Here is a 27,086-nt window from a genome sequence, read left to right on the forward strand (position 1 = left end):
AATGGAATGGTAAATTTATCCCAGGAGCTTTCAATCCTAAACCCACATGAGGATGTATAGAATGTGATACCCATTTGTATATGTGGGAAGAAAATGTCTCTACTATTAGATTCCTTTTTTGTTTATTTATCCAGTTTTAAATTTCAAATACATAATTTTGCCATTGGATTGCTATTGAATAATAGAATATGATACTGAAGTTCAGGCCATGATTTCCTATAGTTTATTATTTAAAACAGTCACCCTGAACCTAGGCAAAGTAGAAGGGGATTTCAAGTCAGAGTTATCATTTCAGGGGTTCTATGTGTAACTTGAGCTTCTCTGGGCATGGCGAGTTCAGGTAACATAGAGATGCTCTTGAGAAACCTTTGGAGACTTTCCCCATACCATGGACTCCACATGGTTGTTTCTCTGTTCCCACATCTTTTTTTTTGCTAGAATATATCTTCCCATTGCTCGTTAGGAGAAAAAAATGCAGATTCTATTATACTTATTAACTTTATTTGAAAGACAAGAGAAGGAGCAGCTAGGTGGTGCAGTGGATAGAGCACCAGCCCTGGATTCAGGGGTACCTGAGTTCAAATCTGGTCTCAGACACTTAATAATTACCTAGCTGTGTGGCCTTGGGCAAGCCACTTGACCCAATTTGCCTTGCAAAAACCTAAAAAAAAGACAAGAGAAAAAGATATCTTACAATTGAGTGATGTCACTCAAACACGTGAGACATGATATTCGGAATTTGGATTATAATTATCTCCATTTTTCTCCCTGTTGTCATCTGTCTCAGGTGTAACCAGTGGCAGAAACTTGTTCCTGGTTTGTACTATTTGTGTCTGATAGAACAGATTATTCTTAAGCCCCAGGCAGACACTAAACACTAGACTTTCTGTCAGAGTTTTTAAATCTCCTAGACCATCTATTCTTTTTACCCAGAGCTTATCTGGCATCCAATCTATTTTGCTTGCTTAGAGTATTCCGGTGCCTAGGGACATACCCCCCACCACACACACACACATCAATGAAGGTAGGGGTTCTTTTCTTTATTATTGATAGTATGTCATTCAAAAACTGGTGTGTTCTTTTCCTGGAAATCCAGATTACATCTGGATTGACTAAAGAAAACTTCATATCATTTGTATGATAATTCATATCCCATTTTCTATGGAATGCACTTTCTTCTTACCTCTACCTGAAAGAATACCTAGATTCCAGGTTCAACTCAGGTGCCACCTCCTTCAGGAGGTCAATATTGATGTCTCCAGTTGCTAGTACTGTACCTTCATTTTGTATTTTGCTTATTTCAGTTCATGCCAGCTCTTCCCAATAGTATGTAAAATTCTTGGGAGAATTCAATTTTTTTCTCTCTCCAGGACCAGTGTTTAACACAAAGTAATAAGCATTAATAAGTAATTTTTCTAATAAATTTTTTCATTTATACATGATGTAATGTAACCATCTGGTTTTACATCTTATCTTTTTACTAGATTGTGAGTTCCATGTGGGCAATAATCTTGTCAAAATTTTTTATTGTGTGAACAGTAATAATTCAACAGGTATTTACTGAAAAATGAAATTCACTGTTCATTGAACTATATTTGAGTTGCTTATTATTTTTCAGAAATTCATTGTTCAGTGAATAGAAATTCACTTTGTTTAACTTTGTCCTGTCCTTCCATTTTAAACATCTCATGATCCTATACACCAAACCTCAACCCAATTAAAAACAAAGCCTGATATGGATATTCTAGGTCATTAGAATGTGAGAAATTTGAAGGCAGGGACTGAGATTTTGTTTTTCTTTATATTTTCATCATTCAGTACCTCATAGGCACTAATTCCTTGATGATATGGATACCATCTAACCATAAACTCAACAGCAACCGTAATACCATTCCTAATTCTTACTCAGATCTGTAATAAGAAAACCCCAGAGCAAGTTAAGGAGTTATCCAGTATATTTCATTAGCTTTATCATAGGGTACAAGGTTGATTATATTACAAGTATTTGATAAATATTTATTGTTTAATTAATTGATTGACTTCCCATTTAAAAAGGGGGACTGTTAGCCTCTTCTTCCAAGATAGTGGTGGCAGGGTTGTTTTTATAGCTCTGAATGTCTAAGTCTAAGGGACCTCAATCAGAGCAAAAGTGAATTCCCTTTCACCCTTTCTTCCCTACCCAGGGCACTTTTGCCCCTTGGGGACTTTTTTGTTCTCCTTTTCATCTAGTCTGTTCTCCTTCTCTGTACTGTTCTTCCTTGAACTGAGCTCCTTCCTTTCAACCATCTTCTCAAAACTAACTCTAAGAGTTCTCTTTTGGAAAGAAACAAGCAAACCAATCCAGACTAAAATATAAATGATGAATCATAGCTTCATCTATTCATTTCTCAAGGGATTTTCATTTTACTCATGGACAATGAGTTTATTGTTAAAGGAATGATTCTAAATTTAGAATTTCAGTCTGTTAGGCCTGAAGGTAAAGGGCCCTATTCTAACAATCATGAGCACCATTTTAGAGATGAGGCAACTAGGGTTCAGAATTAAGAGATCTAACAAGGATTACAGTTTGTTTAGTAGACTTGAAAACAAAATCTAGGTCCCTTTATAGTCCAGTGGTCTTTTTATTACATCATATTTTCTTAGTTCTCATTTTTCATTCTTCTAATATTGGTCAAAGCCTGACTTTGTCTTGATGTCCTGAAGGTGACAACAGGGAAGTAGGAGATAGCTAGGAGTCAGATCCATAAAGGAATCAAATTTATTCTAGTGTAGTTTTTAAGGGCAAAACTTGAATCAGTGGGTAGAAGTAATAAAGTGGTAAAGTTTAGCTCAGAAAAAGAATTTTCTAATAATTGGAATTATCTGTAATGGCCTCCATTGTCTTGAAAGCTTGAGAATTCCCCATCATTACAGCCCTTTATTCAGAGACTTGCTGATAGAACTGGGAATTCTGTGGAAGGGATTCTTTTTATCGTGTAGAGGTTGGACTAGATGAATTCCCCAAAGAGGCACCTAAGAACCTATGCACCATTCAGTTAGACTTTCTTTCCACAAGTATGTTCTTGGGTTGAAAGGTATTCATGGTAAAGATGGTAGAGAAGATTTGAATTGACAAGGAGGATAAAGGTGAGGAAAAGGAGATGGCATTTTTGGGAAGAAAATTTGGCATGAGGCAATAGGGTTATTAAAATACAATGAAATGAAAATAAAGCAAACCTTGTTATAACATGACTCATTATTATACATATTTGGATAGGCCACAGATAAAATCAGATTTTCCAATGCATAACAATAGTATATTATAAAAGCTGATTTAACAGAGTAGAACACTGATGCTAATCCTTCCCAGTCTTCAGGGTTACAAAGGAGATGAATTCCAAGTGGATTTTTTTCTTTTTTAAATGTAACACTATATTTGAGTTCCTTCTTATCTTTCAGAAATGTATTGTTCATCATTCAATATGTTGAGATCCTTGGTCAGTAGTCACTGCAGGCTGGTGTCCACCACTTGCAGTCACATGCTATTCTGCATTTGACTTCACAAATGAAATGAGAATACAATTTAGAAGCGAAAAGAATTGAAGATTGAATAACTTATTGGAGGCTTTGGGACACATGTAAATGAAATTGTTCAGAGAAAATTATCTACTCTACTATTCACTTATAGAAGTTGCACCATACCCTGTGAAGATCACACAGGGTTACCAGATCACAGAGTATCAGCAGTGGATTGCCAGTGACAGAGAAGAGAGCGATTCTGTCCCTACAGCATGGAATTCCTTCCTACCCTATATATTTTGGAGGGGCCCAGAGTGGAGCTAGCATTTGCATTTGCAAATGTAAACTGTGCCTTTGCATTTGATACTGCAAATAGACTAAAGAAAGGGTAGAGATCATATGAACTGGTAGGGGCTTAAGCAATCCAATGCTCTCATTTTGCAGATAAGTTAAGTAATTAGTACAAGAGCATATGGGTAGCAAGGAGATAGAGGCAGATTTTTGAATTTAGACCCTCTGATTTACTTGCATGTTCCTTCTGTATCATTCTGATCTGCTTAAAATAGTTAAAGAGAAATTGCTTAGGACTGGGATAGAAAATTTCAAAGATAAATGAGATCATATCTTGATAGAGCTCAAATACTGATTAAAAACCTAGCAGATCTAGTTGCCCTCCAAGATTGATGACTTTAGAATTATTACTTTGTTTTGTGACCTTGGGTAATTTACTTTCTTTTCCCCATCCTCAGCTTTTAAAATTATGGAGATCACTTAGCTCTAATATTCTGTAACTCTATGGCTACCTCTGGTTCCAGTTAATTACCAGTTTTCTTTCAGGATAAAAAAAATCTCCAGAGGGAACCACTGCCAGTAGAGTAGAGACCATACTCCTACAAGTTAACCTTGTTTTCTGCCTATCAAGCCTCTGTAGTGGTTAAAAAGTCAAGAGAAAAGTCCAAGCACTCGGGGGTGACCCTTTCCCATGGCTCTATGTTGATGAGGGTGGAATATGTACCTAGACCAAGATACTATCCCCAAACCCTTATAAAGAGTTTGGAGAAAAAAGCCTCCGGGTCCTTTATCATCATTCTTGGAGTCCTCATCTTGAGTTCCCAGGAGGAAGGCATAAGGCACTTGAAGAACTAATCATGGCAAATAGATATATATTAAAGGCCCTGTGGAGAAAGGTTCCTAGGACATTTTAGAGGAAGGACATGAAGTAGAGGAAAGTACATGTAACATAATGGAGTGCCTCGTTCTATTAACTCCTGTGCCAGAACTGCCACAAAAAGCTTCCAGGTTTCTTCTGAATGGGAATTCTCTTCTCCAATGTGTGCAGCTATTAATTAAACTTTAGAAGGTGGATTACTAATTCCTACAAATCAGCAGACTCTTCTCATATGGCACTTCATCTTTTGGTTATTTACTTTTGACAGAGCTGTAAAGAAAATTGATATCACAAATGCTCAACTCAGGCATGGTAGTTCTCTTTGTATAATGAGTTGGTGTGTTAGGGTATTATACATGTGTTGGTAGGTCACAGAACAATTACATATTGAATGCATAGGGAAGAGAAAAAAAATTAGGTCATCAAGAAAGTACTGGTTACCCCAGCACAAATACTGTGAGATCTGTATTTCACTTTATCTAAACTGTGTTCTTATGCTGTGATCTATTTAACTCATGAATTTACCTATTTATTTCTGCATTCATTCTCCCCTTCCCCTTTTAATCTCTGGAATGTTTGAAGATATCATTGGTAAGAAGACCAGGATGGTCTACTGGAAGTAGCTCAATGTCTCAATTCTTCAAGGGAGTTGATGGGGGTGGGGATATGTCAGATCCCAAGTCTGAAAGATGTGCTGTCCAGTCCCCTACTCCATCTGGAAATCCAAGTTCAAAGGTCCACATAGGGGTTCTAGCTACCCTACTCTGGCAATCAGTTTTTGTTAAAAAAAAAGATTCTCCTTGATGTTCAACTTGCCCTAGCACATGTCTCATGAAAGAGATGATTGTTGAGATGAAGGTGATAAGGTACTTGCTTATAGGAGGTGTTTCAAGCATCAATGATAATAGAAAGACTAAATAGATGATACTTAGTTGGGGCATAACCCAGAAAAGATCAACTTCTAGATCTGTGTAGTTCCAAACTGGGAGTCCTGTGAAGGAATGAAGATATTTTCTTCCCCATAAAAGTGAAAAAAGGCTTTGGTTGGATCTGTTTCTTTCCCCATCTCACCTTTCAGATGGAGGTATGGGATGCTGGTCATTAGTCTCCATTCCCCCACCCAAGGTAAAGATGAGGCTGCCATCAGCGATTCAGGAAAAAGGACTTGAGGCTTTGGAAGAAAACTGACTTTTGTCGTTGCTTTAGTTTTTTTTTAATTATGGGCACCCACACCAGTCCACATACTAGAAGCATGAGTCCCAGGGAAAGAAAACCTGGCCCACTCATCTGATAACCAGTAAGGACACTTGAGTTTTTAGGTAAATTCAGAGTGTATGACAAGCAAGTGATGACCACACCAAAGAGGAAGATAGCCCCACCCGTAGACATGATGATGATGGGCTTGCGGAAGATTTCCCAATTATTTCTGCTTCCAGCTGTCCAAACTGATTCACTCCGGGAGCTAATGCAGAGAGAGCTGGCTGTCTGGCTGGGCAGTAAATCCTTAGACTCTGGAGACTTCTCATCTGTATTTAGAGCATTGGGAAGGGGTTCCATTGCCACAGACTTTTCAAGACTGTTTACCTAGTACCTATGAGGATTAAAAACAAAAATGTTAAGTGAATGGCAACAAAACTAGGTTCCTCTGAAAAACTAATTTACATAAAATTGAGCTCCAGTATCCTATTAGAGTAATCAATCAATCAAAAATAATTTTTTAATCAACTATTATGTTGTAGGACCTGGCTTTGTTCCTGGGAAATAAAGACAAAAGCAAAACAGGCTATTTCTTCAAGCTTAGATTCTAACAGTGGCAAGATGTCCTCAGTGAGGAAAAGGGCACTAGTAGGTAAGTGGGTGAAATGGGAAAGCCTCAGGTGTATGGTGGCATTTATTCTTAAGTCTTGAAGGAAGTCAGAGATATCAATTTATGACAGTGAAAAGAGGCAGAGCTAAGGAGGCAGAGCATTATAGGCATTGGACATAATCTGTACAAAAGCATGAAGTTAGAAGATGGAGTATTGTGTTTGAAGAATGGAAATAATGATCATGACATGCATGGAGGAAAGTAATATATGATGCAGCTGGAAAGGTAGGATGAGACCAGGTTGTGAAGAACTTTAATTACCAGGAGTTTGTATTTGATCTTCAAGTTAAGGAGTAAATGGGAGTTTATGGAATATGGGTGAATGACATAGTCAGATCTATGTTTTGGGATAATTACATGGTAACTATGTGACAGACAGAGAACTGAAATGGGGGGCAATTAGGCAATTGAAAGTATCTGAACTAGAGCTATGACTTATTTTTTTGTAATAAATTTTATGTATAATATTCATTTTATTTTTAATTGTATTTTATTATTAATGACAGAACTTTGGGGGTACTTTACATTTCTTTTTTTTTTAAATGTTTATACTCATTTCTTTTCCCTGCATACATGTAAAAAACAAGTTTAACATTCATTTTTAAAACTTTGAGTTTAGAATTCACTCTGCCTTCTTCCCATATGTAGTGAATGAGTAAAAAAAAGGGTTTCTGAATTCTCTCCTTCCTGCCCCCCCCACACATTGAAAAGCCAAGAAATGTGTTAACAATTGAACATGTAAAATATTTCCATATTAGCCATGTAGCAAAACAAAGCAAAAAAAAAATCCCAAAACCTAAAAAAAAGCAAGAAATTTTCAGGAAATATATGTGCTTTAGTCTGCATTTGAACTCCATTGGTTCTCTCTTTGGAAGAGAGGACAGAATTTTTTTTATCATGGGTCCTTTGGAATTGTCTTAGTTCATTGAATCAATCAGAATCCTTAATCTACCTCAAAGAATGTCTCTTTTTCTTCAAGACAAAGATCAAGTAACACCTTCCACTTGAAATCCTTCCTTATCCTCCCATGTGTTAATGCCATTTCTTGCTAATTATCTTGTATTTAATTTTTGTAGTTGTTCACTTGTTTCAATTGTGTCTGACTCTTCATGATGCCTTTTGAGTTTTCTTGGCAAAAATATTAGGGTAGTTTGGCATTTCCTCTTCCAGTTCATTTTACAGATGAGAAAACTGAGGCAAATAGAATTAAGTGACTTTCCCAGAGTCACATAGCTAGGAAGTGTCTGAGACCAGATTGAACACAAAAAGATGTCTTCTGGACTCCAGGCCCAGCACTCTAACCACTATGCCAATTTAACTACTTTGTATTTGTTCTATTTTTATTTATTTTGTATATAAGGGCTTCCTTTGATAATATATAAATTCCTTGAGGATAATAATTACTTTAAATCATTGTATTTGTATCCTCAGAACCCTTGGTAGGTACCTCACAGTTTGTTGATAAATTGATTGGAAAATATTTTTCACAAAGATTATTAAAGGTTGTGTGAATAGTCTTAACTCATTGGAGAATTTTATTATGAAAGAGGGCTTGAATAGTTTATGTGAACATCTGCAGTTTTAATGGATTTGAAAGCAAAATTTAAACCAAAAAATGTGACTCAGCAGTCAGAATGGAGCAAACTATCTCTCCTAAATTACATTAAACAAGTGCAGTGTGGAGAATGATGGAATTAATACTCTTGCTGTACTCTGACTTATCCAGACTATCTTCTATACTATATTCATTTCTGGGTACATTTTAAGAATGGCAAAAAGAAATGGGAGTCCTGGGGCATCTAGGTGACAAGGTGGATAGAGCACTGGCCCTGGAGTCAGGAGGATCTGTGTTCAAATCCAACCTCAGACACTTAACAATTGCCTAGCTGTGTGACCTTAGGCAAGTCATTCTTGACCCCATTGCCTTAAATTTAAAATATTAAAAAAAAAGAATTGGGAGTCCCTCCAGGAAAAAAAGGCAACCATCCAAAAAAAGGATAGTGATAAGACTGGAAAATCCATTCTAGGAGCACTGACAGGGTAAAGATATTGGGAATGTTTAGCCTAGAGAAGCTATCTTCAGGTGAGGAGATAATGATAGTTGTCTTCAAATATTTTAAGGATTGTCTCATGGAGTAATGATTAAAATGAGGACAGAATGAGGACCAGTGGGTAGAAACTTCAGTGCTAGATTAAAACTTTATGTAAGAAAAACAGTTAGAGGTATCCAAAAGTGAAATGGGCTGACTGAGAAAGCTGTTAGTTCTTTACTGTAGGTCTTCAGTTGACTGCTAAATTTTATAAAAGGTTGTATATACTTTCATCAGGTACAAGTTAGACTACATGGGGTCTGAGGCCCCTTCCCACTATGAGATTTTTGATTCTACAATGCAATATTATTATGGCCCAAAATTTTTGAATAATATAAGTTTATGATTTTAGGAATAAGATAATAATATTGTTCACCTTTATATAGTGGGTTTCAGGTTTGCTGAGCACTATGTTCACATGATCCTCATAACACTATTGCAATAAATATACTACAAGAGCAGTAATTAGCATTTTACAAACGATTAATTAAAGCTTAGGGGGGATAAAATGATTTGCCCAAAACCACACAGTTAGTAAATTTCAAGCTTTTCTTATTTGAAGTCCAACATTCTTTACACTAGATAACACTTTTACCATGATAATCTTATCCAATTTTCTTATTTTGCATGTGAGGAAACCAAGGTCCATAGAGTTTAAATGACTTTCACAAGGTCCCATAAAGAGTCTAGAACTCAGGTCTCCTCATTTCCAGTCTAGTTCTTCAATCATATAATTCCATTGCTTAGCAGATATTTGCATACAAAAAACTGAATGAAGTCCATTAACCTAATGTGGGTCATTGAATTCTAAGTCAGAACAAGACTTTAGAGATCAAGTAGCCCAATCCCATTATTTTAATCAAGAAAACTAAAGGCTAGAGGAGGCTAAAGGCACTGAAAGGGTTACTTTGTGTTGTAAGGAGGTTATAAACACAATCTTCCCTGACTGTTTGCACTGTTAATTTGCTTAACAAACATTTTCATCCTGGTTAGAACAGAAACATATGACAGTCTAGGTAGAATAATTCATATTTCCACTGGGTCAATTGCATATGAGTTAAGGAGATTTTGACTATCATAATTATAGGGTCATTTTGACCTTTCTAGTAGAGTGGTTTACAATCCTGAAGCAATAAATACCCTGATTGCTTTGCATCCTGGGTCATCTCCACTCATCCTGATTCATATTTGGCCATCGGATCCAGATGGCTCTGGAGGAAAAAGTGAGGTTGTTGACTTAGCACAGTACCCCCTCACTCAAATCCAATTCATTTGCCTGTCATGGTATCACCTCCCTGATGATATTGTCTTCTTAGAGAATGAAGGACTAAAAATCATTAAGCACCAGACAATTTATGAAGATAAAAAATTAAAAATGAAATGTCCTTGTCCTCCAAGAACCTACTTTCTTTTTGGAGGGATAACTTGTATGTATATAAGTATATACAAAGAAAAGAAAGGTAATTGGAAGAAAGTCACTGAAGGACATCATTTAGAAGATGACCTTGAATTTTCAGGAAGCAACATCTCTTAAGAGATGAGGTGAGAAGAAAATGAATTTTAGGTATGGGGATAGCCAATACAAAGTCATAGAAACAGGAAATGGAATTGAGACTGAGGAACATGAAAAAAGTCAGTTTGACTAGACCAAAAAGTACATGAAGGGGAGCTATGTATAAAAAAAAGTTGGAAAGGTCATTGGAACTAAATTGTGATGGGCTTTAAATAACAAATAAAGAAGATTATATTTGATTCAAGAGTCAATGGAGAAACTGAAGTTTATTGACTAATCTAGTGATATGGTCAGAGCTGCACCCTAAAAAAATTTTTGGCATGTGCCTAGGCAGATATATTAAAGAGGTGAGCAACCAGAGGAAGTAAGATCAATTAGAAAGCTATTATAGTAGTCTAGGAAAGAAGTGATGATCTAGAATGGTAATTAGTAAGTAGAGAAATTCAAGAGATTCTATGGAGGTTAAATTAACAAGATTTGGCAAAGGATTGAATAGGGAAGAAGAATCAGAGTGAGGAGATGAAAATAATATGAGCTTGGGTTGAAGGTAAGTAAATAAGTTTAAAAAGTGGCAAGTGTAGAAGATGAATGAATTTGGAAAGAAGTCTATTTATGAACATGCTAAGTTTGATCTGCCAATGCTATTTCAGAATGTTCAACAGGCAAGCCTGGGCTTTAGAACAGAGACTAGGGCTAGATACATACACCCAGGAATAATTTGATTATAGATGATAATTAAACTCAGAGAGGCTGATGAAGTCACTCTATGGAAGACAAAGAGGTTCAATGCCAGAATTTTGAGTTCACCTAATTAGGGAGTGGAATAGATTATTGGATTTGGAGTCAGAAAGATTTGAGTTCAAGTGTGGCCTTATTTACTAGTTGTGTGACTCTGGGCAAGTCACTTAATCTCAGTTTTCTCATCTATAAAAATAGCACCTACACCCAGAGTTGATTAGATGAAATGAGTTATTTGTAAAGCACTTTATTTTTATTTTATTTTTTGTAAAGCACTTTAAAAGCCTTATAGTGCTATACTGATGTGATTATTTTGTTAATATTATTACTAATAATAACAGGTAGGAGAAGAACTAAAAGAAAGCAGGAAAGGAAGGGGAGTGAGAAATGAGAAACCTGTGAATGTAAAATGGAGGCCAAATTGTTAAAGCTAGAAGAATAACATAAGTCATAGACCTAGAACTGGAAGGGGCTTTAGGGGCCATCTAAACCAACTGAGGCACAAGGAGTGAATTGCTTTTCTCATGGGAAGAATGACATCAGCAGTGAATAAAGAAAAAATATGGAGAGGGTAAAAATGCATGCTATTATAGGGGCTGATTCCAGTTGCCTCAGATACCAGATTCTGGTTCTTTTGCTGCTTTTATAGAAATTAGTATGGCTTAACCTGATCATTCCTAAAACTTAGACTGACTACCACCAGTAGATGTCTGAAGAATCTGCAGAGTCTGAGACAGCAGGCATTTTATATTCCCAGGAGCAAACACATCTCTTGGCAAATCCTCTTCTCAAACCATTAGGCATCAGCATTCTATTAGTCTTCTAAACAAAGCACAGATCAACTTATGCTTTCCAATATCCTTTTCTTTTTGTGAGGAAACGGCATAGGCCTGAATTTATTGGATAGTGCTCATGCAATACAGAGGAGATACAAGATAACATGAAAGTCTACCTTTATAGCCTGGTGACAATATGGAGACCATAGATGGTGAAAATACATCTCCTCTCCAAACACAGGAGATGGTTGCTCCAGCTGCTGTAGTTAGTTGTAATTTCCTCTAAATTTTGACTCTTAATGTGACCAGCAGTTTCTTATTGCTTTGGCTCAATTAGGGTCATTTTTAACAAATGGAGCCTTTGGTTTAAGACCCACTTTTTAACTTTTTAACTGGGTCTTTATATTTAAAGTTGATATATACATAGAACTTTTCATATTTTATTTTATCTAATCCTCACAACAACCCTTTGTAGTAAGTTTTATTATTATCTCCATTTTACAGATGGTGAAATTGTGGGTAATTGAGATTAAATGATTCAATTCATAAGTATCCGAGGAAGGATTTGAACTCAGATCTTCCAGATTGTACTCTCTCTCTCTCTCCACTGTGCCTCCAACATGTTGTTATTAAATTCCTTTTTTGTTCCTCACTAGCCACTTTGTTGTTTGAAGCATTTAGGAACACTGTGATGAAGTCCTATACTCTCTTAGGAACTCACAGTGTCCTCTTTACAAACAGGTTTTGCTTCTCCTTTGTCTTGATTACTTATTTAGAGTAGTTTGGATAATTTGATGAGCTATCTCTTCTACATTTCAATATCTAGCCTTTGATTTGTCTGCTTGTCCTGTAGGTTTTTTCAATGATTTTTATTTTATTTTTCTAATTACATGTTATGAAAGTATTTCAATATTCATATGCATATTTTTCAACATGTGTATGTATATTTTTAAGGTGCATGATTTCCTTCCACCTTCCCTTCCCAACCCCCTCTCCTCAGTAATGAACAGTCAGGTGAATATTGTACATGCACATTTATGTTTAACATCTTTACAAATTAGTCATTTTTGGTATGAGGAATTAGGATTTATGGAAAAGAAAGAAATCCATGACATAGGAAAGAAAAACATAAGAGAAATTTTTAAAAAGTGAATATAGTGTTCATTCAGATTCTGTAGGTGTTTTTTGGGGTATGTTTGTTTTGTTTTGTTTTTCTTCCTCTGGATGGGGTTAGCATTGTCCATAAGAGATCTCCCCTGGTTATCCTATGTCTCTGGACTGTTGAAAGTTGCTGCATCCAACAAGGTTGATCAACTCACAATGTTTCCTCTAGGTTTTAAATGAATTTTCTTTCTTGAGTTCTTTGGTAAATTTAATATTGTATTTTCCTTACATTCATATTCTCCTATCTCTCTTTTGATATTAGGATCCTTTGGGATAGGATCTTAATGCTATCTCAACCTTGTACTGCATTAGAAAATTTCACTTTTCACTCCAGTCTTTGCTCCAAGATGTTTCTGGAGGGGACAGGATTAGTCCCAGCTAGAGGCTAGTTCCCTTTGCTTGGTGTATTCTTCCACAAACCAATCAAATGACCAAAGATAAAGTTAGAAAAAATTCATCTGGAAGAACAAAAGTTCAAAAAAATCATGGGAATCATTGAAAAAAATGTAAAGCAAGGAAGCCTAGGATTAACAGATTTCAAACTATATTACGAAGGGATGATCATCTAAACAAACTGGTATTAGCTAAAAAGTAGAATTGTGAATTAGTGAACTAGATTAGGTAGATTATACAGTAGTAAATGACCATAGTAATCTAACATTAAAGATCCAGGCTTTTGGGACAAGAACTCATTAACTGACAAAAACTGCTGGGAAAAACTGGAAAGCAGTCTGGTAGAAACCAAGCATAAAAAAAAAACTAAGCATAAACCAACATCTAACATCATATATAAAGTCCAAATAGGTATATGATTTAGACATAAAGAATGATATCATAAACAAATTATGGGAGCCTGGAAAAGTTTATCTATCAGATTTATGAATAAGGGAAGAGTTTATGACCAAACAAGAAACAGAAAGGATCATAGGGGGTAAAATGGATAATTTTAATTACATTAAATTGTAAACGTTTTGCATAAACAAGACAAATAAAAGAAAGAAAGCAGGAAATTGGCATAAATTTTTATAGCAATTTTCTCTGATAAAGGTAACTAAGTCAAATTTATAAAATTAAGCGTTATTTCTCAGGTGATCAATGGTAAAAGAATATGAACAAGAAGTTTTCAGAAGAAAGTAAACTATCAAAAGTAATATGAAAAATTCACCAAATCACTATTGATTAGAGGAAATTAAAATTAAACCAAATCTGAGTTACTACTTCATACCTATTAGATTTGCTAACATGACAAAAAGGGAAAATGACAAATACTGTAGGGATGTGAAGAAATTGGTACATTAGTTCAGTGTTGTTAGAGTTGTGAATTGGTCCAATCATTCTAGAGAAAAGTTTGTAACCATACCTAAAGGCTTATAAAACTGTGCATAATACACTTTGACTAGAAATACCACGGCTAGTTCTATATCCCAAATTGTAGAAGCTCTTTTTGTGATGGTAAAGAATTGGAAATTGAAATTATGTCCATCAATTGGGGAATACCTGAATAAGTTGAGGAATTTAATTATAATGGAATACTACTCAGCATCAAGAAATGACAAGAAAGATGGTTTCATATTGTACACATTAACAGAAATAATTGTGTGTTGTTCAATATGATAGACTTAACTCCTCTCCAGCAGTTCAGTGACCAAGGACAATTCTAAAAAGAATTGTGATGGAAATGCCATCTATATCCTGAGGAAAAAACTATGGAGTCTGAATGCAGACCAAAGCATATTATTTTCACTTTTTACAACTTAGTTTATGTTTAATTTCTTTCTCACACTTTTTTCCCCTTTTAGTTTTGATTCTTCTTTCAAAACATGGCTAATATGGAAATATGTTAAATATAATTGTACATGTATAACCTATAACACTATTATGGGGAGGGTGGAGGAAAGAGAGGGACGTAGAAAAATGTGTAACTCAAAATCTTATAAAAAATGAATGCTAAAAACTATCTTTGCATGTAATTGGAAAAAATGATATATAATAGCATTTATAAAAAAAGTGGTTTTAGAAAAACTTGGGATGACATATATGAACAGAACCAGAGGGAGGTATATATTGTACATATTAATGCAACATTTTAATGATGATCAGCTATTAATTAGTTACTCTAATCAATTCCATAATCCAAAATAATTCCAAAGGACTCATGATGAAAAAATGCTTATCCACCTGCAGAAAGCAAACAGATGAACTCTGAGTGTAGATTGGTTTTCACTTTCCTTAATTTTCTTGCTTTTTTGCAACAGAATTGCAAAATTTCACATGTATAATGGGTATCATCTTGCTTGCTTTATTAATGGGTAGGAGAAGATCTAGAGTGAACTGAAAAATTTTTAAAAAATGAATATACTTGAAAAAGATAGAGAAAGAGAAAGGAGGTGACATGGTCAGATCTGTGATTTAGGGAGATCAGTTTGACAGGAGGAGATTGTGGCAGAGAAACTATGAAGCATTTTACTGCAATAGTCAATGAGATAATGAGGGCCTGTATCAGGGTGGTAGTAATGTCAGAGGATAAAAGGAAGAGAATGGAAGAGATAAAATCCAACAGACCTTAGCAACAGATTGAATATGGAGGGTAAAAAAAAGAATGAGGAATCTAGTATAATCTAGAATTAGACCTGGGTTGTAAACCTGGGTAATTGTGAAGATGCAATAAGAGTAAAGGTTAAAAAAATGAGTTAAATTTTGGATAGGTTAAGTTTTAGATATCTATGGGACATTCAGTTTGAGATGCCTAGTTGACAGTTGCAAATTGAGCCTGGAGATCAGCAGAGAGGTTAAGATTGGATAAGAAGAATCAAGAATCGTCAGTGTTTTGAACACACTCAGTTTGCCTGACATGGGATGTCCTAGACAAGTGGGTGGTATAGTCTCCTTTGATTGACTGACTGACTTTAAAATTGGGGAGATGAAACTGTCTCTCTTTTTCCTTCACTTTTTGTCTACTGTGCCTAGCAGGGATGCCATGAATTTTGTCTGTGTGTGTGGGGGAAACTCATGTTTCTACTACTCTTTTTTTTCAGCTACCAGAAACGGACCTGGAAATATTTGTTTCTACCATATATTATTTGCCCTGTTCAGGGGCTGGAGGTGGTTCCCATGTTAGAATTATGATGAGTATGAAGCGTCAAAGCCAAAATTTCAATCAAGGTAGTATATCCTCTCTCCCTACCATGGAAATCCTAAGAAGTCAGGATACCTGATACTTATGCACAAGAATGACTTTGGATTTGGAACCACTCTACAAGAACTGAGTTAAATATGAACCTAATCCTCTTTTCTCCCCAGAGACAGATGTTACAGAGGGAGCAGAGTTATGCCTCTCATGTGTTTGGGGAATGAGTTTGTATATTTGTGTTTATCTTTTAAAATAATTAGTCATCTTTCTAAAATTCTACTATGTTACATGAGCATTGAGATGATAGTAGTATCTATGGGAGCTTATGGAATCACCAAGTGAAATAATTTGAGAAGAGGGTCCAGGATAGAGCCTTGTGGAATACCCACTATTAATGAAGAGCAGTCAAAATGGAGGAAAGCTAGGTGGCACAGTGGCTAGAACATCACAGGTTTGGAGTCAGGAAAACCTGAGTTCAAACTCAGCTTCAGACATTTAGATGATTAACTATAGGACCCTGGGCAATTACTTAACCCTGTTTACCTCAATTTCTTCAGCTAAAAAATGAGTTGGATAAGGAAATGAAAAACCACTCCATTCTTTTTTTGCCAAAAACATTCCCCAAAATAGGATCACAAAAGTCAGATACAATTGGAAAACAGAAACAAAAATCAGAAGGAAAATGTAATTTCATGAAAACCTAGAGATAAGAAAGTCAAGGAGAAGAAGGTGTCAAAGATTGCTGAAAGGTCAAGAAGCAGGGGGATTGAGAAAAGACTATGAGATAACCTTTTCTGGGGAGAAACTTTGCAATTGAAAGATGAGGTCAAAAGTCAAACTGTTAAGTTAAGAAGAGGGTAAGACTATGGTAGCAAAGAATTGGAAATTAAGTAAATTGTCCTTCAATTGAGGAATGGCTTAACAAACTGAGATATACATATACATACATATCTATATCTATATCTATATCTATATCTATATCTATATCTATATCTATATCTATATCTATATCTATATCTATATCTATATCTATATCTATATATATATCTATATCTATATCTATATCTATATCTATCTGTATCTCCATCTCTATCTATATCTACATCTATATCCATATCTATATCTAATCTATCTCTATCTCTCTCTCTTTCTCTATCTCTATCTCTATCATCTATATCTATCTCTCTCTCTCTATCTCTATATAATCTATATCTATATCTATAACTATATATCTATCTCTCTCTATCTCTCTCTCTATCTCTCTCTATATATATCTATATCTACATCTACATCTATATCTAAATCTATATCCATATCTATATCTAATCTATCTATATATCTCTCTCTATCTCTATCTCTATCATCTATATCTATCTATATCTGTCTATATCTATCTCTATCTATCTCTATCTCTACCTCTCTATCTCTATCTCTATCTCTATCTCTATATCATCTATATCTATATCTATAACTATATATCTATCTCTCTCTATATCTCTCTCTCTATCTCTCTCTATATCTATCTATATCTATTTATATCTATCTATATCTATCTATATCATCTATATCTATATCTATCTATATATCATGGAACACTATTGTTCTATTAGAAACCAGGAGGGACAGGAGTTCAGGGAAGCCTGGAAGGATTTGCATGAACTGATGCTGAGTGAGATGAGCAGAACCAGAAAAACATTGTACACCCTAACAGCATAGGGGTGATGATCAAACTTGATGGACTTGCTCATTCCATCACTGCAATAAACAGGGACAATTTTGGGCTGTCTGCAATGGAGAATACCATCTGTATCCAGAGAAAGAATTGTGGAGTTTGAACAAAGACCAAAGACTATTACCTTCAAATTAGAAAAAAAATACATTACCTTATTATGCGATTTTGTTATTTCATAGTTTATTTTTCTTCCTTAAGGATATGATTTCTCTCTCATCACATTCAACTGAGAACAATGTATACCATGGAAACAATGTAAAAGCTAGCAGAATGCCTTCTGTGGGGGTTGTGGGGAGAGAACAAGAATGGGGGGAAAATTGTAAAACTCAAAATAAATAAAACATTTCTAAAAAATTAAAAAAATGAGGAGGGTAAGAATAAAGGAAGTAGAGACATATATTATAGATGTCCTTTTGAAGGACAAAAAGGAGAACTATAGGACCATAGCCAGTGAAGGATTTTTAAGAGGCGGGAGTCTTGGACATGTTTGCAGACAATGAGAAAGCAGCATGTAGATGGGGAGAGACTGATGATAGGTGAGGGAGTAGGGATGATAGATGAACAATTTGTTGGAGAAGACAGATCCCAGACCACAAACCAGTGTCATGGTGTGAGGAATAGTGGAGAAGGAGGAGCTTCTAAGTGTATATTTTAGGGATTAGCCCTCTCTACTATGAATATATCAAGCTATTACTTTCCCTTTCCCCCAACTCCCATTTTTCATCAGCTCCTTTACCTGATTTTGATTCCGGGAACAAGATGCCTCTGCCAGGATAAGATCATTACTTGAAATCTCAACATCCTGGAGCAATAAAATCTTTATTTATAGAGGGCTCAGAGGTTTCCAATTTTTTTCATTAACCATACTATCCACCTACCCCTTTTCAGCTTCCCTTTGTGTATTGTCAGCCACATTAACTGATAAGATCCTTGAAGGTTTGAATTGTCTTTCTTTTTTCTTATTTATATCTTCAGTACCTTAGCACAAGGTGAATATATTGTAGGGACTTAAATATTTACTGACTGCTCTTGGTGTCTTAGCTTACAGAAACAGATAACGATAATTGTTTTACCTCTAGCTTATAATTCTTCTTTTGAAGGAATCTTTTGAGAGTTTTAAAGCATTGGAGAAAATTTTTTGGTCACATGATCTGGAAGTCCTAATGTAAAGATTGTTTTCCATGTTTTTGGCAAGGTAATTGAGACCTAGAGAGGTACCTGAGACTATATTGTTGGAAAGTGGCAGTTAGAATGTATCCCCAGGTCATCATCAGCATTGAAAGCCAATGATCACTCTACTCCTCAATCCTCTTTTCAAAAGAATTTTTGCAAAAGAAAAGATGTAGGTTTTGGGACCTCAAATCTTATATTCAAATCCTAGTGGGCCAACACTTACTGAATGAAACAAATGGTTTCATCATTACAAGCCCAAGTTTCTACATCTCTGAAATGGAGATAATATTGCACAACTTCCTTCATGAGGAAAGTGCTTTCTAATTATTAAAATGTTATTGAAATATATGATTAAATTAGACAAGAAAAAATATATCTTGAGAGAAAAATCTCAGAGAAGATTGACAGTAGGTAGTGATAGATGGCTGGGTAGAGGAAAGTATCTAGAATTGAAGCTATCTAACTAGCTTTTGTCTCCTCAGATTGTGAAAGGCAGATACATAATTGCTTTTTTAAAATCTCATACCTTTACCCCATCCCTACATCTAGCTAGTCCTCATTTCTATTGTATTTTTCTATAACTTTGCAGAAGTGTTCATAAAGTGGTATCCAATAGCTCTATAAAATTAGGTTACCATGGCAAAGAACTGGAGACAAAACAGATGCCCATCAATTGGAAAATAGCTCAACAAATTGGATCACATGAAGGTAATGGAATGCCACTGCACCAAGAAAAATGATGAATATAAAGAATATTAGAGAAGCAAAGGAAAATTTGCAGGAACTGATACAAAATAAGATAAATAGAATAATAAATTCTAATCATCATAATAAAATTAATGGAAAGAATAGCAATAAAAATCTAAAGCTGAATACTATAGGGGCAACTAGGTTGTATAGTAAATAAAATATAGGGCCTAGAGTCAGAAGACCTGAGTACAAATTCGATCTCAAACACTTAGTAACTGGGTGACCCTGGGCAAATCACTTAACCATGTTTGCCTCAGTTTCCTCATTTTAAAAATTAATTGGAGAAAGAAATGGCAGACCACACTAGCATCTTTGCTAAGAACACCACAAAGCACTAAACACAACTGAAAATGACTGAACAATAATAAAACTATATAAAACCATGCTAAAGAGGAGATGAGAAAATGTCTCTTTGAAGAAGTTGGGAAATGTGCACATGGAACAATGATTATATTGTCAAACTTGATTGATAACTTGGTTAGTTTTTCTGATCTGTTCTCCTTTTCTTTTCTTTTAAAATTCACTTTTACAAGAGACAATATAGAAATGAAGGTGACATTAAAAATAAAACATAGCAATTAATATGCTGATATCTTAAATAAGGTAGGAAGTACTATCTTGCTTGGTTGGTTTTTGTTTGGTTCTATGGTCAGTTAAGGAAAGGGAATTTAGTGACTACTAAAGTTCCTTGAAGGGTAGGGATGGTCTTTGTCCTTGCATCCACAGCACATAACTTCTATTTAAGAACTACTTGTTAGTTGAATGCAACTGGTTAGTGGTAGATCTGGGTCTAAAGCCTAGATTTTCTACATTACTGACTCTTAAGATGAGAGTTCACCAGAAAACCAATATTTACTATGTTTATAGAAATAAATTAACCCCCTTTCTTTTGACAATTACATTTTAAAATGGTTGAAGGAAGGGTAGAATTGGTAAGTAGTTAAAGAATATCAATAGTTTTTTAAAGAAATTGGAAACAGTAGAATGAAACCTTTCCTAATCTCTTTAGTTGCTTGTGCCCCCCTCTCTTCTATCCCCTTTTCCATTATCTTGAATTTATGTTTTTTGGGGGAGAGAGGCAGCATGGTATAGTCAGTAGAGAGTTGGCCTTGAAGCAAGACTTCTGGCAGTTTGTGTAACCCTGAGCAAGTAGTTAATTGCTCAGTGCTCTGCATTTCTTTGAGATTAGAAATTTCTAAGACAGAATTGGTCAGCCTTGGTACAGGGAGTGTCCTTATAAAGGAGTTTATAATACTAACTATACAATCTATTCCTTATTTTCATATTTTGTAATATTTTCATATAAACAAATATATATTTTGTGTATACTTACTTGTATATATGTTGTCTTAAATAGAATGAAATTTTTGAGGAGCTTGCAAGAATGATTTCATTTCTTTGTCTTTGAGTTTTAGTATTTGGAACAGTATTTGAAATTAGGTAGGTGAGTTTAATAAATACTTGTTGATTGATTAAACTATAATAAAAAATAGTTACAAATGATCAATGAGAGAAATACTATTTAAAAAGTGGTGCCTAACTGATCTATTTATTCAGAGCCATCCCAGTTAAATTACTAAAAAATTATCTGAGTTAGAAAAAATAACAAAATTCATTTGGAAGAACAAAAAGGTCAGGAATTTCAAAGAAACTATAAGAAAAAGATGTAAAGAAGGACATTCAAACTTTAAGTATATCATAAGGTGAGAGCACTGTTGAAATGTAAAATGGATAAATTTGATTATTTAAAATTTTCTTGTATAAATAAAACCAGTGTAACTAAGAATAGAAGGAATGCAGAAAATTAGGGGAAAAAACTTTCATGAGTAGTCTCTCAGATAGGATGTGATTGTGTTGTAATATGACATATGGGAAATGATGAACTGGTTGATTTAGAAAATAAGGAAAGACAGTCCTATGAAGGAAGATGCTATCCATCTTCAGAGAAAGAAATGGAAATATGCATAGCATGGTCTTGTAATATATATATATATATATATATAATATATATATATATATATAATATGTAATATATATATATATAATATGTAATATATATATATATGTAATATATATGTTAATCTATACATTTCCATCTCCAGTCATCCTGATATATATTTTGTCTCTAGACTCAGATGTCTCCAGGAGCGAGTAAGACTGGTCACATTGCACAGCCCTCCCTCAACTAAATCCAATTCACTTGCAAGTCAGGACATTGCCTCTCTGATGCTGTGGTTCTCTTAAGAACAAAGGACAAACATCAAGCAATCTTTGTAATATACACACATATACATATCTGCATTTAATTGTGGCCTTTTGTGGGGAGGGGGAAGAAAGGGGGAAAATATAAAGTAATAAGTGCACAGCAGAGAATAAAAGAAAACCTGAAAGGAAACAAAGAAAAGCTGGGTTGCTCTGAAAATAATGTGTATTATTTATTGTAAATGTTTACCCTGTAACATAGATGCAATTATTATCATTCCTATTTTATAATTGAGGTAATTGAAGCAAACAGAAGTTAAATGTCTTTCCTAGGGTCATACAGATAGTGAGTGTCTGAGGTTATATCTGAGCTTCCTGAATTCTAGCCTGCCCAGAACGATAGCCATTGAGCAACCTATATGCCCCTATAATAGAATATTATTGTACAGGTTTCAACAAATAAAAAGAATTCAGAAAAATATGGAAAGTCAAATGAATTGATACAAAGTGAAAAGTAGATCCAGGACCACAATGACTAAAATAGTGAAATGAAAAGAACACTAAAATAAAATCAAATGTAGGTGTGATTGTAATGATCAATCTTTTCCCACTGCAGACTTCCAAAAGAATTTCTTCTTCCAGTGCAAGATCAGTTTCTATTTGTCAGTTTGACTTAGTTTTCAATCAATCAACTTGTTCAGCCATTTTCAGTAGCATCTGACTCTTGCTGATGCTATTTGAGGTTTTTATGCAAGGGTACTGGAATGGTTTTCCATTTCCTTCTCCAGCCCATTTTACAGATAATTAAGGCAAACAAAGTTAAGTGACTTGCCCATGGTCAAAAAACTAGAGTGTATCTGAGACCATATTTGAATTCAGTATATGAATCTTTCTTATTGCAAGCCTAGAGGTCTATCCACTATCATTTATTAAATGCCTACTATGAGCCAGGCATTGGAATTAGCACAGGGTAGAAACAGTCCTTGATGTATGAGCTTGAGATTGGTTTTTGCATGTCTTTGTATCCTCAGTGTCTAGTATAGTAAGAAATACACATTACATACATCCATAGTTATAGTTTTATATAATTCATTTATCCACATCCACACAAATATATATATATTTACATATACATGTTAATATTTATTTTTGAAGATGACATATAAAAACAAAGGGCACCAGTAGAAATTTTAAAAATACACTAATACAAGATGGACTAGGAAGACAGAATTATATCCAAATATCTGTATTTGACCTCTGCTATCTAACAACAGTCTTTTCTGAAATTATGATTCTTTTAAACTAGTAACTATCTAATTAGATAAAGTTAGGTATAATCTTGAGATAGTTAATATTTCAACAATTCCTGAATTAAAAATATACACTTAGAGTGAACTGTTTTAATAAGGAGACTGGGTATAGTTTTGCTGTAATTTGACATATGAGTTCTCAAAAAACTGCACTGGAAAATTTATGCAACAAAACCCACAGAACTTATGAGAGAAACAGGCTACAACACCCAAATCTTCACATTAAAAAAGACAGGAAGCTAATAAAAAACAGTAGCACAGTTTTATACATTTCAAATGGTTAATAGATGAACACTATAATAAATAGAGATGCTGCATCTATGGCTTCCAGCTGCTGCTAGGCTTTTGCCCAGGGGATTACTAGTTTTGGAACTGGAAGTTTTTTGAGTTCTCTTGCTATTTCTGAAGGAAGAAATTTTTGAGAAGCAAGTTCAAATTTGAGTTATTCTCAAAATGTATCTTAATATATTAATCTCATCAGAACAAATTTGTGGTCTTTATAGCAAAACTAATTATACTTGAATATGTGAGTCCAAATATATCTGTATGTATCTATATATCAACATGATTGTTAGATTTTAAAATTCTTGGGGATAAGGATTCTAAGATAATTATATTTGTATCCTTTGGTGCTTCAGCATAGTGGAGGCATACAGAAAAATATTTCTGAATAAATAAATGGGTGAGAGGAAAAAAAGTAACTTGAAAATTTATTGAAATCTATCAATGAGTCAAGCCAACTAACAAACATTTATCCAGTGATTATTATGCGACTACAAGATACAAAGAAAGACAAAAAGTCTCTGACCTCAATAGTCTTATATTCTTGTAGGGGAAATATCCTATTGACAAACAGGATCCTATAAAATACATATAGAGTAGAAGTAAGGAAATCTTAGATGAAAAGTCTCAAAAGACTGAAGGATAGGCTTAGGAAGTTGGTGGGGAATAAGGCACACTCCATAAAAATTCACATAGCACAAAAAATTTTAATAAGAATAACAATAATTTCAATTTGCTCTAATCAATATTGTTGAAAGGATAAGGATAAAAGAAGGAATGCATGCAAATAAATATAAGAAAAGTTGAGATCTAACAGAGAGAAATGAAGATTAGTGGAGGTCAGGGTAGAGGATTAGAGTTAATTTTATCAAAGGAGGTAGGATTTACATTGGGGAATAGCTAAGTCGTGTCATTAGAGTGCTGTACTTGTCAGGAAGAAGACTCATCTTTCTGAGTTCAAATCTGGACTCAGACAGTTCCTAGTTGTGTAAACCTGAGCAAGTCACTTACCCCATTTGTCTCAGTTTCCTTATCTGTAAAATGAGTTGACGAAGGAATGGCAAACTACTAAGGTATCTTTGCCAAGAAAAACTCAGATGAGGTCACAGAGTCAAATATGATTGAAAAATGACTGAAAACAATAGCTTCTGAGTTAAGCCTTCAAACAAGGGGAGGGAGGGTTTCAACAAGTTTAAATCTCTACATTTTAAAGGTTTAGAGATGCCAGAGTTTATGAGAAGGTACAATGTTGATTTTAGATGGACGATACCAATATTTATACTGAATATTTTCTTTCAAGTTTCAAACTTAAGTATCTTTAGTACAAGAGAAGGAGATCATGGAGCATTGAAGAGCTATTACCCCTAGCTTTCTACATTACCTTTTCCTCAAAGAAAAACATACTCTGATCCAGAGCAGATTCCTGGTCTAAAGATTAAAAGGGCAAGAAGCAGCAGAGAAAGTGATGTTCATTAATTCTCTTCCTTGCTTTTCCCTTTTAGTTGCAAATAGTTGCCAGATCTTGTAGTTTTGTCTTAGGCTTGACCTGACCAGAAGAGAAAACGTGTTCTGATGAATTATGCTATGTTCTAAAACAGTTTGAGTAGGACCAGAGATTCAGAACTGGAAAGAACCTTAAAGATGATCTACTTCAATTTTATTTCACAGCTGAAGAAACTTGGCCTAGGGAGATTAAGTGATTTGATCATATGGGCAGGATCAGAATTATTTTAAAAAGAAGTGTGATTTTATATATATATATATATACATGTATATATATGTATATACATATATATATACATGTATATATATATATATATATATATATATATATATATATATATATATGATAAGAGCATCTCAGCTACTTGGCAAAGTTCTTCTAATAGTTGAGGGACGGACCTGGGTAAAAATAGTCTTTTCCCCCCATTCTTATTATTCCAGTCACCACTCTCATATGTCTTTATCAGATATTCCACCCATCTCTGCTATCCCATGTCCATCCCACAGAAGTCTTTTTGAAGTGTGATCACTTTAAAGCAAGATACACCCATAGTGCTTAGGTATGGAATTGCCTGGGCCCCTTTTCTCTCCTTTATCTCAAATACCACCCCAACCCTATATAACCAGGCCTCTGATTTCTGATAGGGTTATTCTGGGAGTTACAAGAATTGAAAGCAGATAATTATTCCAGGCAGAGGAGATAGGAAAGATATTGCTCCCAGGAGAAGAGGCCAGGCTAGGGGGAAAAATAGAAAAGAAGGGACAGAGAGGGGATGCAAGAAATGAAAAGTAGAAAAAAATCATGAATTGGACAGTAATATTAAAATATGTTAAGCTTCAGTGAGAGTTCTGTGCCACTTTTATTTTACATTTCGAAGAGGTTATTCATTATTCCCACCCCTAATTCCCATTACATTTTCCTACTCCTTTTTCTGCACCAGATTTAGTTAACTAACCTTTTTTCCCAAGGAAATATCTATTTCTTCCCGCCTCACACTGAACCCTTATCATGTCCCAAACAAAGACAGGGAGCTCAATGGAAGACCACTCTCTTTTAATTAAAAAAAAGCAGGACTTAAACAAATAAAATATAGAGTATAAGCCCTATCTCAGTGAGTTTCTATGTCCCCATAGCATTCTATTTCCTGTTTTAATGTCACTGAGCATTGTATAGGAAGATGTTTCTGGAAGTCAGTGCCCAACCTGAAGAAATCTGTTTTTGCTCTCTTTCCTAAAACCATTACCTTTGTGGCCCAGACTGCTGCCCCAAAGTATGATCGAAAAAAGCTTTGTTGTCCAGAATAATGCCTTGCTAAACAGAATATGATAATATTCCATTTTCCCATACATGAGATACTTGCATCCAGGATGTTACTGGACCTGGCTTTGGTCTGTGTCCTTTTTAGTTATTGATAGTTTCTTACCTCATCCAAAATGTGAGAGGCAGATTTCTATTCCTTGCTTTGCTGTTGCCTTAACAGAGTATCTGCCACACCTCTTGGAGAGGCTTCCTAAACAGAAAGGAATTGGAGGAATCAACTGAGAAATGGATTAAAGCTAATATAGGATATTCACTGAAACCTAGCATCTGCAGTCCAGTTATCTACTTTTCACCAAATGGGTTCATTTTTTCCCCACCTGTGGTCTGCTCCATCCATTCCCTTTCCCATTACCATTCCCCTCTAACCTTAAAATCCTACCTCCTCCAGGAATTAGAAAGAAGTCTCTGAGACCACACTGACTGTTGGATTGCAGGGGGGCTCCACTGCAGATGATGGAACATTCCTCTTCACATGCATCTGCCCTTCTCCCTGGTGCATGGCAAAAGCAGGGAGCTGACTGGTTGATCTCACTCTCTGCCAGGGATTCCACTGGGAAACTCTCTCTTGTTGGCAGCTGGCAGACTGGGAGCAGCCACTCCTAATGGTGCAGGTCCTTCAATTTGTGCAGCTCCCTATACTCTCTGGACATGTGTCTCCTGCCTCTGGGGACCAGCCTTGAGGCAAATGTGCCTCCAGCTTCAGGGAACAGAGCATTTTCAACTAGAGGAAAGTTAGAATCACCTTATATCTCCAGGGGGACAGAAAGGATGAGAGAGGAATTAAGAGCCACTCCTGTTGTTTTTTTGTTTAACTACACTCAAAAACCCAGGAGACATGAAAAACAGAAAACTTACTTTCTCTTCTCTCA

At 35.0% G+C, this 27,086-nt stretch overlaps 1 protein-coding gene across 1 annotated transcript; it reads right to left on the bottom strand.

Moving 5' to 3' along the window:
• Positions 1-1,883: 1,883 nt before the first annotated feature.
• Positions 1,884-6,239, bottom strand: PIRT (phosphoinositide interacting regulator of transient receptor potential channels). The gene has a single exon (XM_074220645.1). It carries the CDS (start codon positions 6,221-6,223, stop codon positions 5,810-5,812), a length of 414 nt encoding a protein of 137 aa, XP_074076746.1. The 5' UTR covers positions 6,224-6,239; the 3' UTR covers positions 1,884-5,809.
• Between the last annotated feature and the right edge of the window lie 20,847 nt (positions 6,240-27,086).

This window comes from Macrotis lagotis, chromosome 2 (genome assembly GCF_037893015.1).
Source record: "Macrotis lagotis isolate mMagLag1 chromosome 2, bilby.v1.9.chrom.fasta, whole genome shotgun sequence".
NCBI classification, from domain to species: Eukaryota; Metazoa; Chordata; class Mammalia; order Peramelemorphia; family Peramelidae; genus Macrotis; species Macrotis lagotis.